At 34.1% G+C, this 14,343-nt stretch overlaps 1 protein-coding gene across 2 annotated transcripts in view; it reads left to right on the forward strand.

The window, feature by feature from the left end:
- The window catches only part of LOC111158478 (zinc finger CCCH-type containing 6), a 60,024-nt gene that overhangs the window by 31,697 nt on the left and 13,984 nt on the right, over positions 1–14,343 (forward strand). For both annotated transcript variants that reach the window (XM_022520519.1, XM_022520520.1), the window contains exons 3-5: positions 109–231; positions 9,316–9,565; positions 11,922–12,055. In XM_022520519.1, the coding sequence (XP_022376227.1) occupies positions 109–231; positions 9,316–9,565; positions 11,922–12,055 (507 nt within the window). The remainder of the gene's footprint in view (positions 1–108; positions 232–9,315; positions 9,566–11,921; positions 12,056–14,343) is intronic.

Raw genomic sequence — 14,343 nt, forward strand, 5'->3', positions numbered from 1 at the left:
GAGGATAATACAGTCTATGGTTGGCATTTGTGGCTGAAACAAGCCTATCTAGTTATTAGTTAAATTTTTTCCCTTTTGCAAATATAACTGTTTTTTCCTTTCTTTTAGCATAATTCTCCATCTAGTGATGATAGTTCAGACTACAGCCTTGATTCAGATGTTGAACATACAGAAAGTTCCCACAAAAAAAGAGCTGGTTTCTACAGGGATTATGACATTCCATTTTCTCAGGTATTGCCTTTTTAAAAAAATTGTGATCAAATATACATACCATTTTAACCATTTTTTAACATACAGTTCACTAAGTGTATTCACGATGTTGTGTAACTGTCACCATCTTTCTCTCTCTCATCATTTCATCATCCTGTATAGAAGCTATGTACCCATTAAATGATAACACCTCACTTCCCCCTCCTGACCAGCCCCTGGTTACCACTATTCTACTTTGTCTCTATGAATTTGCCTGCTCTATAGTCGTATAGGTGGGATAATACTGTATTTGTCTTTTTCTGCCTGGCTTATTTCATTTAGCATGATTTTTTGAAGGTTCATCTAACATGTATCAGAATTTCATTCCTTTTTAAGGCTAGATAATATTCCATTGTATATATGCCATATTTTGTGTGTTCCTCTGTTGTTGGGCCTTTGGCTATTGTGAATAATGCTGCTTTATGAACATGGGTGGATGATATTTCTTCGAGACCCTGCTTTCAGTGCCTTGGAACAAATACCTAAGAGTGGAATTGCTGGATCATATAGTAATTCTGTGTTTAATTTTCTGAGGAACCACCAAAATGTTTCTCATAACAGCTGCACCATTTTCATTCCCACCACCAGAATACATGAGGTTTTCCAGTTTCTCCACATCCTTGCCAAACTTGTTATTTTCTGGATGGTTGTTGTTTTTGTTTTTATTTTTGCTTTGTGTTGCTTTGGGTTTTGTTTTATTTTATTTTATTTATTTATTTTTTTTATAATGGTCTTCCTAATGTGTGTGAAATGACCTCTCGTGATTTTGAGGTATTGCCTTTTTTTTTTTTTAAGATTTTATTTATTTATTTATTTATTTGAGAGAGAGTGAGAGAGCATGAGCAGGGGTGAAAGGTAGAAGGAGAAACAGACTCTCCACTGAGCAGGGAGCCCGACTCAGCACTGATCCCAGGACCCTGGGATCATGACCTGAGCTGAAGGCAAACACTTAACCAACTGAGCAACCCATGCGCCCCTGAGGTATTGCCTTTTAAGGGGAAAAATAAAATTTTCAGTTTTATTCTTTGCCTTCTGATATTTTGAAAAAATGTTTTATATTTTTCAATATAGAAAAAGAAACATGCAGATGGATGCTATAAATTTTAAATCTTTGGAAATCATACATAATATATTAGATTGCTAGGTCTACCATAACAAAATACTACAGACTAGTGGTTTAAACAACAAAGTTTATTTTCTAGTACTCTGGAGGATAGAAGTGCCAGATCAAGATTCTAGCAGGGATGGTGTCCTCTGAGGACCATAAGGGAAAGATCTGTTAGCCCTTTCTCCCTGGCTTGTAGATGGCAACTATCTTTCTCCTTTGTCCTTAAATGGTCATTCTGCTGTGCATGCACACCCTTAGGGTCTCTGTGTGTCAAATTTCCTCTTATAAGGACATGAGTCAGGTTAGATCAGGGCCCACTCTAGCAACCTCATTTTAACTTAATCACCTCTTTAAAGGCCCTAATCTCCAAATATAGCCACATTCTGAGGTATGGAGGGGTTAGGGCTTTCACATGAATTTTGTGACATCTATCTCTTTAAGTGCAAAAATTATTTGAAATGTTTTAAATAGAAAAGAAAAGAACATGATATACTTTATATCTTTGTCAGGCATGTCGTCCTGTATGAACAGTCTTCAATATAAATAGTATTTTGTGCTAGAAAAATCATGATGCTCTCAGGAACACTGGGGAGTATTCAGATCAATGTTCACTTATCTGAAAAACCACAGATTTTCTGAGTTCTGATTTCTGCCAATCTGTCAATATGCTTGTCTACAGAGTTCTATTCTTTTTCCTAATTTGGTGTTCCTAATCTCTTGTGAGCTTAGAAAACAAGATACTGTGTGTATTAGAGTTCTTTCATTGCCTTCTGTTTCTCTATTCCCTTCTTTATAGTTGAGGTTGCTCAGTAAGTATTTATTGAATAAATGATGTTTATTTTAATATCTTAAAATTTGAAAAGAATTCTACTCTAATAATTTTATCGAGTTAGGTGAATGGATCTGTATATTCAGTGTCTGCTGATTCTGGAGTAAATGGAGCGTCCATTTCTCAGAACAGTGTAACAGTCATTAGAATTATTTTTATCACTAATGACAAAATTTTTAAGTATATCAAACACTGATTTGATACCTAAATTTCATCATTTGCAGGTAGACTTATTTTTTTAGAAATCATCAAAAGTTGTTTAGAGACTATTCCAAACAATGAAAAAATGCTCAGAATGATTGTTACTGTTTCAGATACCAAAGCATTTGAAAGTGTCAAATAGTGAGATTTATAAGCTCTTGATTCATAAACTGTCACTAAAAATTATTCCAGAAAAGGAAGTATAGAATATTTTAAAACAGTGGCACAAGTATTTTAATAAATATATAGCCTTCTATGGGGGCTACTCTGGAGGATAAAATCAATTTGTATGTATAAACAACATTACATTTGTTTTAACTGACTCGTATTTCCTCAAACATTATAGTTATTTATTGTCATTATATTATTATATATCCCTACAAATACAGTGTGATTATTTTTGTTTCAAAAATTCAGCTAAAGAAATCAAGAAAAGAAAAAGGATGATATTTTATATTTATCCACATTTCACTTCCAGTGCTCTTTGTTCCTTTGAATTTCAATCTGGTATCAATTTTTTTAAATGTAAAAACTTAGTCTTTATTTAGCATTGTTTGTGGTGCAGTTTCACTATCAATAAAATCTCTTAGCTTTTAAATGTGGGGAAATTGTTTCACTGTTATTTTTAATAACTTTTAATTTTGTCATAATGACTTGTAAAAAAGTTCCAAGAATGGTGCAAAGAACTCCTGTATATCTTTCACCCAGATTTCCAGAATGTTAACATTTTACTGCATATGCTTTGTTTTATCCTTTACCTTTCTTTTCTTTTCTTCTCATTAGAGGCTCTAATTTGCCCTTAAGGCCATCCATTAAGTTCTTAATTCCAGTGTTTGTATTTTCAAATCTAGAAATTTGATTTTTTTTTTTCAAATCATCAGGGTAATTTCATAGTTCCCAGTTTGCTGCTAAAATTCTCATGTCTTTACTTGAAAATAACAAGCACAGATATTTTAAAATCCGTGTCACATGAATTTCAATATCTGGAGCCTATTTCTTTTTTTTTGTTTGTTTTTCTAAGAATTTATTTATTTATTTGACAGAGAGACAGAGAGAGAGAAAGCACAAGTAGGCTGAGTGGCAGATAGAGGGAGAGGGAGAAGCAGACTCCCTGTGCTGAGCAGGGAGCCCAGCGCAGGGCTCAATCCCAGGACCCTGGGATCATGATCTGAGCCGAAGGCAGCCGCTTAACTGAGTGAGCCACCCAGGCACCCCTGGAGTCTGTTTCTATTACTGGATGCTTTTCACTGTTCTTGTTGCTGATCTTGTCTCCTCGAACGACTGCATTTTTTGTTTGCTTTTGTATTGTATACTGAGCATTGTGTTTGCAAAATATGGTGCATTTTGTAGAAATAATTTGAGGCCTGGGATGACATTCATTTCCTCCAGAGAGGATTCTTACTTGCTGTGACAAATTTTTAGTGACCCTTACAAACTTAATTAAGAACTTCAGGGTTTGAAACCCTTCTTGGCCACCCAGATGATAGGTTGGACTGTAGCCTCCGATCCACATTTTGAGATTGACCCAAAATTGGTGGATGGGGATTACAAAGGCTTCTACTTTTTCTAGACTCTGGATTTCTTCTTTTGTTCCCATAGATTAAAGGGATAGTCACGAGTGCTCTCTTGAACCTTTCAGCTGATTTTTCATGTCAGGCTGATGCTTTCAGAGCAAAAACTGCTCCAGATGCTGTTCATTTCTCACGATTTTCGTCTACTCCACAGATATTAATGTCCCAGTAATCCCTCACACATTTGATAGTTCTCTGATGTTTATAGTGGATCTAAAAAATATGGTGTCTATCTTTTCTGCATTTTTTAGGAGGAGAACTGATCTGAATTTATTTAGTCTGCTAGGAGAAAGAAAGTTCAGTACCATTTCCTCCACATCTGTTTTAGAGTTGACTCACTGAGATTAGAAAATACCCTAAATACATCCTAAAAATTCTGTTTTCCTAGTTAACAAATGTCTGCTGTATACCTTCTATAATTTAGGCCAAAAATAGAATATCGTATTAACATCTAGCTTTTAAACTTGAGTTAGTGTATCTTCCCTTTTCCTCATCCTTGTTCAAGGCCTCCCATTCCCTTATTTCATGTTTACAGTGATTGTCATGGGACCAGTTTCCATTTTACAGAAAGCCAGTCTGCCTTGCCGACATTCTAACCAGGAGTATAGCCCAATAGTCAGTCAGCAAAGTAATTGGGGAAACTGTATCCTTTGGAAGAAGTTACAGACTTTTTTGTTTTTGTTATCTTCTTGCAGGAAGACTTTAAGAAATACTTGCTAGATCCTTGCTGATAGATGCATTTTGTTCATTCCAAATGATGAACATTTGAAGTATAAGGAGATAGTCTCCTAGAGACCTGGGGCTGCTCCTGGAATGTCATCCTTTTAGTGCTTCGTGGCGCACTAGCACTGCATGGGTGATGCCCAGACCCAAACATTAGAGTCTCACTGCAGAAGGAGCCCTGGGATGTGGGGAGGTTTATGCCATTAGAGGGCTATTAGGAATATTTGCAGTTGGGAAAGCTGGCTATGGGGATTAATAGAACATTTAAGGATAATTCTATTTTGAAAAGTAAGAATGTGGAGATTATTTTTGTAAAAGCTGTGAAAAAAATCAGAGAATTAAATTAATACTAAGAATTAAAAGTTTTGGGACACCTGGGTGGCTCAGTGGGTTAAGCCTCTTGCTCAGTCTTGATCTCAGGCTCCTGAGATCGAGCTCCGCATCCGGCTCTCTGCTTGGCTGGGAGCCTGCTTCTCCCTCTCCTTCTGCCTCCTGTTACCTACTTGTGCTCTCTCTCTATCAAATAAATAAATAAAATCTTAAAAAAAGTTTTGGGGGCATGTGGGTGGCTCAATCAGTTAAACATCCAACTCTTGATCTCAACTCAGTCTGAGACAGTCCTCAGGATTATGAGTTTAAGCCCCCATTGGGCTCTATGCTGGGCATGGAGCCTGCTAAAAAAAAGAGGTTTTGGGGGGTATGTGGGTGTCTCAGTTGGTTAAACATCTAACTCTTGATCTCAGCTCAGGTCTCAATCCTCAGGGTTGTGAGTTCAAGCCCTCCATTGGGCTCTATGCTGGGCATGGAGCTTGCTTTAAAAAAAAAAAAAAAAAGAATTAGAAGTTTTGATAACAAGCATCTAATCTGCAAAGAAAAATTCATACTCTTTAAAGAGTACTCTTTAGTCATAGACTATTGAAATATATCATTGAAGAATTAATGGAATAGAATTAATAGAATCACATCAGATTATTTTGGCCTACTCAAAGTCTTTTGTGGTTCCATACAAATTTTAGGATTGTTTACTATAGTTCTGTAAAAAATGCTGTTGGTATTTTGATAGGGATTGCATTAAATCTATAGATTGCTTTGGGTAGTATAGATATTTGTTCTTCCAATCCATGAGCATGGAATGTCTTTCCATTTGTTTATGTCATCTTCAATTTCTTTTTTTTTTTTAAAAGATTTTATTTATTTGTTTATTTATTTATTTATTTCAGAGATGGGTGAGAGGGGGAGAGAGAGAGAGAGAAAGTGCAAGCATGAGTCAGGGGAGAGAGGAAGCAGATTCCATGCCGAACAGAGAGCCCAGTGTGGGGCTTGATCCCAGTACACTGGGATCTACCTGAGCCTAAGACAGATGCTTAACTGACTGAGCCACCCAGGCCCCCCTTATCTTCCAATTTCTTTCATCAGTGTTTTATAGTTTTCAGAGTACAGGTTTTTCACCTCTATGGTTAAGTTTATTCCTAGGTATTTTATTATTTTTGGTATAACCCTAAATAGGATTGTTTTCTTAATTTCTCTTTCTACTGCCTCATTATTAGTGTATAGAAATGAAAAAAATTTCTGTACTTTGATTTTCTAGGCTCTCTGACTTTATTGAGTTCACTTATCAATTCTAGTAGTTTTTTGGTAAAGTCATTAAGGTTTTCTATATATAGTATTATGTCACCTGCAAATAGTGAAAATTTTCCTTCTTCCTTTTATTCTTTTATTGGATGCCTTTTATTCTTTTCTCTTGTCTGATTGTTGTGTCTAGGACTTCTGGTACTATGTTGAATAAAAGAGGTGAGAGTCGACATCCTTGTCTTGTTCCTGACCTTACGGGGAAAGCTCTGTTTTTTTTTTCCCCCCATTGAGTTTGATGTTAGCTATGGGTTTTTCATATAAGGCCTTTATTATGTTGAGGTATGTTCTTTATAAACCTACTTTGTTGAGGATTTTAATCATGAAATGGATGTTGTACTTTGTTAAAAGCTTTTTCTTCTTCTATTGAAATAATCATATGGCTTTTATCCTTTCTTTTATTGATATGATGTATCACATAGATTTATGAATATTGAATCACACTTGCAGCCCAAGAATAAATCCCACTTGAATGTCATGAATGATATTTTTAATGTATTGTTAGAATCAGTTTACTAATATTTTGTTGAGGATTTTTGCAAAAATGTTCATCAGAGATATTGGCCTGTAGTTCACTTTTTTGGTGGTATTTTTATCTGATTTTGGAATCAGGATAATGCTGGCCTCATAGAATGAATTTGGAAGTTTTTCTTCCTCTTCTATTTTTTGGAAAAGTTTGAGAAGAACAGGTATTAACTCTTCTTCAAATGTTTGGTAGAATTCACCTGTGAAACCATCTGGGTCCTGTGCTTTTTTTTGTTTATTGGGAGTTTTTTGATTACTGAATCAATTTAATTTCTGGTAATCAGTCTGTTCAAGTTTTCTATTTCTTCCTGATCAGTTTTGGTAGGTTATGTGTTTCTAGGAATTTAACCATTTCTTCTAGGTTGTCCAGTTAGTTGGCGTATTTTTCGTAATAGTCTCTTACAGTCTGTTGTGTTTCTGTGGTGTTGGTTGTTATTTCTTCTCTTTTGTTTCTGATTTTGTTTATTTGAGTCCTGTGGTTTTTTTTTTTTTTTTTTTTTTTTTTTAGTGAGTTTGACTAGAGATTTAATCAGTTTTGTTGTCGTTCCACAGAACCAATTCCTGGTTCTGTTGCATTTTTAGTTCCCTATATCATTTATTTCTTCTCTAATCTTTATTATTTCTTTCCTTCTGCTGATTTTTGGTTTTGTTATTTTTCTAACTCCTTTAGGTATAAGATGAGGTTATTGAGATTGATTGATTGATTCATGATTGATTTTGCTTCTTGAGTTAGACTTGTATTGCTATAAACTTCCCTCTTAAAACTGCTTTTGTTGCATCCCAAAGATTTTGGACCATTGTGTTTTCATTTTCAAGTGTCTCCATTTATTTTTTGATTTCTTCTTTGATTTCTTGGTTGAGCCATTCATTGTTTAGTAGCATGTTATTTAACTTCCTATTTGCTCTCTTTCTAGATTTTTTCTTGTGATTGATTTCTAGATTTCTAGTTTACGTTATGGTGGGAAGAGATGCATGGTATAACCGGTCTTTTTGAATTTTTGATATTTGTTTTGTGACTTAATACATGATCTATTCTGAAGAGTGTTCCACGTGCACTTGAAAAGAATATGTATTCTGTTTTAGGGTGGAATGTTCTGAATGTATCTGTTAAATCTAGTGTGTCATAGAATCACATTTTTTAACAAAAAGAAAAGTCGGCACCATTCAACTAATTAATTAATCTTCACCTTAATCTAAGAATTATTTTTATTTTACTTTAATAGTGTTTTTATTAAAATTTCAGAAACACTGCCTTTTGGCTACAATTATAAATCCCCTTCTGAATTTCTAAAGTCCTGGATGAGAACAGTTGATTTTTAAAAACAACAAACAAAAAAAATTTCGAAAACACTGCTTAAAATAAGTCAGATACCTAATAAAATATCTTTAAAATTTAAAATTGTTGAGCTAATTGATTTTCTTGGTATGTTTAGTTAAGTATTTTTTTCTCTATCTTATAATTACTGAAATGATCTTAATATTTCCCTGCATTTTATTAAAATCATAGTTTCGTGTTGGTAATCTGCCAGCGCAGACAGTATTTTTATATTATATTTTAAATGTGCTAAGCTGAAGATGAGTCATGGTCTGGGTTTTGCTAGATCTTCAAACTTTAATTAGGTGCATTTTTTCTTCCTTTTAAAAGCATTGGACAGAAGATATGACTGAACTAATACAATTATTTTAGTGAGTACAGATAGAATTGAATACTATCATTAAATAAAATTGTAGGACTAGGGGTACCTGGGTTGCTCAGTTGGTTAAGTATCTGGGTCTTAATCTCAGGGTTATGAGTTCAAGCCCCACATTAGGTTCCATGCTACTTTACAAAATAATTAGAGGACTAAAGTATATTCTAAGTTTTCATATGCCTTAGTAAAATAAATTATTAATAAAATTAATAATGTGCATTACAATAAATATTTCCTAACGAGCAATGTTTCCACTAGATGTTTTTAACTTTTAGGGAAGTCCTTGTTAGACCTCTGATATAAACATTTCTTCTTTCTAAAATTTCCACACATATTTCTGTTTATTAAGTATAATATGTTTAAATTTGTCATTTGGGACAATATTAGGAGGATATATATTTTCTTCCACTTCAAGCTATTTTACTATATTTTCCATATTTTCAAAAAGACTAAATATTTTGGAGAAGGAATTCATGTATAATGGTGTGGATTTTTAAGTATACTTTTGTGTACCAATATCGAGACATGGGTGGAAAACAAAAAGTGAACAAAACACACTCACCAGCAAGATCTGTGAACTTTATAATATTTAATAATACCAGAGTAGCAGTTAGTTTTTTGAACTTAATTTTAAATACCATCATAGACAAGTACTAACCAAGACTCAGAACTACAACAATCTTCCCATTCTTTCTCCAAATTTCTGAGGGGAAAAAAGATATCCTGTGTTACTGTCAATTCGTTTATTTAACTGAAAAGTCCTGATAATGATTGTCCATTTTCACTTAGCATGGACACTTATCAGGAAGCTACATGACATCAAAGAGGAGTCAGCATAACAAAAAATTTAAAAGTAAAGAATATGATGAGTACAGTACGTACAGCGATGACAACTTTGGTACCTACAGTCAGGAAACAGAGGAAGATTTTGCCAGTCAGCTGAAACAATACAGACAAGCTAAAGAAACCTCAACTACTGCTTTAGGATCATCATTTTCTAAAGAACCAGGGAAAAAACAAAGAATGAAAGTTCAGCAAGGTAAGTGTGAAATTGTCAGTGTTTTTGAGCAGTTAGCTGTGGAGTAACAACTTAAATTTCTTAGTCCCTTCTCAAGATCAGCTTATTCCCGTGGTTCCTGAATTTGTTTTTCTTTATTTTATAGATTTTGAGCACAAACATCTACAAATATTTCAGTCTGCATGATAACTTAATATTTGAATTAGAAAGATATGCTAATATTTTTAGAGTATATAAAAATAAAAAAAAAAACTTTCCCATTACATTTTTTCCCTTTCCTTGTATAATGATATCAATATACTGGAAAAAATGGCTTACATTTTTCAGTTGTTTCTGTTACTCTAAACATTGCCTCATATTTTAGACCTGTACAGACAGAATTCTGGGTAGCTTTTCTTTTATTAGACTTGAAAAGATGATGAGCATCTTTACTGTGCAAATGTACTTATACTTAGGATTATGGATATCCTTCAAGATTGGAAATAAGAACATAAACTAAAGAAATTTCTGGAGTGATCATCACTTCATCCACTATATTGAGGGACATAATCCCTGGAGAGACCAGGGCAAATTGCCAAAGAAACTATGGGTCACATAAAAGTCACATCAACCTTTTGAATTGTCCATTCAATGTCTGCTTCAAGAAAACTGGAGTAAGATGAGGCTGAGGTGAAGGAGTGAGCCCCAAACCCAATGTCACTGTACTTTCTATATTGTTGAAAAAAGGAACCAGTTATGAGTAAATGTGATTGTTTTTATGACTTTATTTTTTCTTGATTTCCTAGCAAAATTCCTTTGAAAAATATGAATCCAGGCTTTGCTGACCTAAAAAGGAAAGGAATTTGTCTGTACATATGCTATTGTAATTAGTAAGTTTGTTCCTGAAGTCTAGACATAGTGGTGTCAGGAATCATTCCACGTGGGGAATAAGGGAACATAGAGAGGTTTTGCTCATCCATTCCCACCTGGGGTTTTCCCTTTCATCTTTTCCTGTTTGTTCTGTTAAATAATTGAGTATTCTTTTATTTTTGACATTCATTTTACCCCCTCAGTTATGAAAGTAATATATGGTCAAATGCAGAAGACTTTTTCTATGTGTGGAAACAATAACCTAACCAAGATCAAAGATAAAACAAAAATAATTTGAATCCCTACACTCAGAAATAATTACTATTAATATTTTTGGTGTACATTCTTCCAGAATTTTTCTGACAATTATTTTTAACAAAAAACTATGCATACTGTTTAACTTGTTTTTTTCCCTTAACTATGAATTGAATCTCAGTCATTCTTATGTTAATGAGTAGCTTTTAATGCCAACAACATTCTATTCAATTAAACAGACATACCATAGCTTGCCTAACAGATTCTTAGGTTTGGGTGATCATAATCACTTGATATTTAAGTTGCACCCAGATTTTTTTTTTTGGCACCAAGTTTTTTCTTAACTCTGTGATTAACCCTGTATATTTATACATGTCTCAGAGAACATCATCACAAATATTTTTCCTTAAGAATAAATTCTGAAATGCAGAATTGAGTCAAAAACTATAGCCACACATTTGAAGATTTTTGATCCACTTACCAAGTTGATTTCCAAAAAGTTGATAGGCCAATTTATAACACCCCACCAGTATGTGAAAATGCCAATTACTCAACTCCCTACCAACACTATTCTTTGAGGTAAAAATTGGTATGTTATTTTAAAATTTTTAATTTCTTTGATATCTTTTAATGAAGTAAACATTTTTTCATATATTTATTTGCTGTTTGTAGATTTAAGATCACTTAATATGTAAGAAAATGTTCGATGTGAATTTGGTAAAATGAGAAATGACTCTATATAGTAACATAACCTAATACATAATTTTTGCAATTTCAGATACTTGTAAATTTAAGCCAAGTTTTTAAAAAGTAAAAGATAGGTATAAATTTTACTTAGAAATACACATAATACTACTCAAAATTATCACTAGAAACTCAATTTGGTCAAATTAACCACTAATACCTACAATGTCTTCCTTAAGGATGAATATAAAATTTAATTCCCTTAAAAACAGAAAGCCTTGTTATTTCTTATTTCAGGAAAACTGGAAAGAACAAAACTACCTTTGACTTCTGTAGCCATGTGTATTCTTGTGCCTTGCCCTCCTTATTATTGTTAACATCCCTTAAAAAAAAAAAAAAGAATGAGAAGCACTACCTGGAAAGTAAAATGTAAAGATTTAATTAATTTTTTTTTCATTGAATCTAGAGAGGAAAAAAAAAATGCACTGTATATTATAGACTATTTAAAATATGCTGTTCCCTATAAACTAATAGATTGACAGGTATGTTGTTTTTCTATAATATTTGAAGTACATTTTAACTCTTTTAGGTATTGAACAGAGGGTTAAAAGTTTTAATGTCGGTCGTGGACGTGGTTTGCCGAAGAAAATCAAACGCAAAGACCGTGGGGGAAGAACCAATAAAGGGCCTAATATTTTTTCAGGAATGGATGACTATCAAGAGGTACTGAGAATTTATAGATAATGAGGAGAGCTATTCCATCTTTTAACCTATTTAGCTGCAAAGAAAGCATTGTGATTTTAGTGCTACTTTCCTAGTAAATGAAAAATTTCCAGCTAAGATCAAATGAGTATAAATAGATTCTAAAGAAAAGAATTAAAGGAATTGTTGTTTTAATTAGTCAAGATACTAGTATAAAGATGCAAATTTAGGTGACCTCGAAATAAAATTAATGTGTTTGAAAGCACCTCAAATAAAACTGCTATGTTTGAAAGCAAAAATGTGACCCTAGTAGTTCTTCATTGTACTTTCCTTTGCTAGGAGTCATCCCAGATGCAAAGGGCAATAAAATGCTAAAAGCTTAATATAAAGCATGGCTAATAAGAAGGGAGATACTATAGTGGTAAATTAGTTTACTAGAACCGAAAACATTGAAAGGGAAGAAAAGGCAATATAAATGGTTGGAACGATGAACTTGTGTACCTTAAGTATAGTAAATATTGAATAAAGATATATTGAATTCTGAACATGTACATTTCAGCCTTGTTGTACAGACTCTTGGGATTAAAGTAGTCCAAATCTAGTATTCTGACACCATTCCAGCAAGACTGATTAAATTATGCAGACCAAGAGTAGGTTATTAAAAGCTACAACCTTAAGTGAAAACAAAGGGATAGCAATATATTGTAATTTGAAAATGCCTGATTTTCTGATGTCTGGGTTTAAATAAGGGACAAAGTTTTTTTTTTTTTAAGATTTTATTTATTTGACACAGAGAGATCACAGATAGACAGAGAGGCAGGCAGAGAGGGAGAGGCAGACTCCCCACTGAGCAGGGAGCCTGTGATCATGACCTGAGCCAAACGCAGACGCTTCACAACTGCACCACCCACGCGCCCCAAGGAGCAAAGATTTCTTAATATGTATTCTGAGTATACTATTTAAGGAGATGTTAATAGGTATGACCTAAAAAAAGAAGTTCAGGCCCAAATAAATTTGTGAAACCCAGCACATGCCAGTCTACTCTTGGGGATTCTAAGTTGACATTAATGTATTAAAGGCTTCTTGCAAGTTAGATATAAAAAAACCTATTTTACTTTGTTCAATCCATTGTTTTTGTTGTATTTTTTTTTTAAGATTTTATTTATTTATTTGACAGAGAGAGATCACAAGTAGGAAGAGAGGCAGGCAGAGAGAGGGGGAAGCAGGCTCCCTGCCGAGCAGAGAGCCCGATGCGGGGCTTGATCCCAGGACCCTGAGACCATGACCTGAGCCAAAAGCAGAGAGTCAACCCACTGAGCCACACAGGCGCCCCTCAATTGTTTTTATATTGTACTTGACCCTGAACTTCCCCCAACCCCTGCCCAATCTATTAACATTGATTGAGCCACTCACTGTTCCATGGAATAGCAGCTTTGGAGACAAATTTAGAATTTCTGAGTGATTGTAACCTGCCTGTCCATCTTCCTACATTCCTCTAGAGTGTGTTGCTTTCTCTAGACCATATTAATATGAATGCTGTCTGAAAGTAAGCTTTCTCCTATATCCAATAGGTACATACTATGTTTGGAAAAAAAATTAGCTTCTAACAAAGTGTGGCTTTGAACAAGTTACTACCTGTCTCTGAGTTTCAATTTGCTTAATCTGTAAAATGAAAGTATGGTGTTTAATTAACCCTAAGGAGACTGTCAAGTACTAACATGTTTATAAATTTGGATTACAACTAAAAAATTCTTTATCATGTTATAGAAAATAAAAATAAATTATTTCTCTTGCACTCATTAGATTTAGAATATTTTTCCTTTAGCTTATTAAGATTAAAATGTTACCGGGGTGCCTGGGTGGCTCAGTGGGTTAAAGCCTCTGCCTTCGGCTCAGGTCATGGTCTCAGGGTCCTGGGATTGAGCCCCGCATCGGGCTCTCTGCTCAGCGAGGAGCCTGCTTTCTCCTCTCTCTGCCTGCCTCTCTGCCTACTTGTGATCTGTCAAATAAATAAATAAAATCTTTAAAAAAAAAAGATTAAAATGTTATCAACTGTGTCAGTTTATTGGCTGTCAAGAGAGATTTCTTGTTATGATTCTAGAAACAAACAGAGTGCTAGAGCCCAAGCAAGTAGCTCATATTCAGGAGTGGTCTGGGGGAAACCTGGCCAGGGTACAGTGAACATGCTAGAGTGGCCAACATACATCCATTTCCATCTTTTCCAGGGAGTATGAGATCCTCCAAAAGCCAGATAAATTCACAGATATCTGCATGTTCACATGAACTGTCTTGAAAACTCAAGGGTGGTC

The sequence above is a fragment of the Enhydra lutris genome, unplaced genomic scaffold (genome assembly GCF_002288905.1).
Source record: "Enhydra lutris kenyoni isolate GAN:26980312 unplaced genomic scaffold, ASM228890v2 scaffoldscaffold59, whole genome shotgun sequence".
NCBI classification, from domain to species: Eukaryota; Metazoa; Chordata; class Mammalia; order Carnivora; family Mustelidae; genus Enhydra; species Enhydra lutris.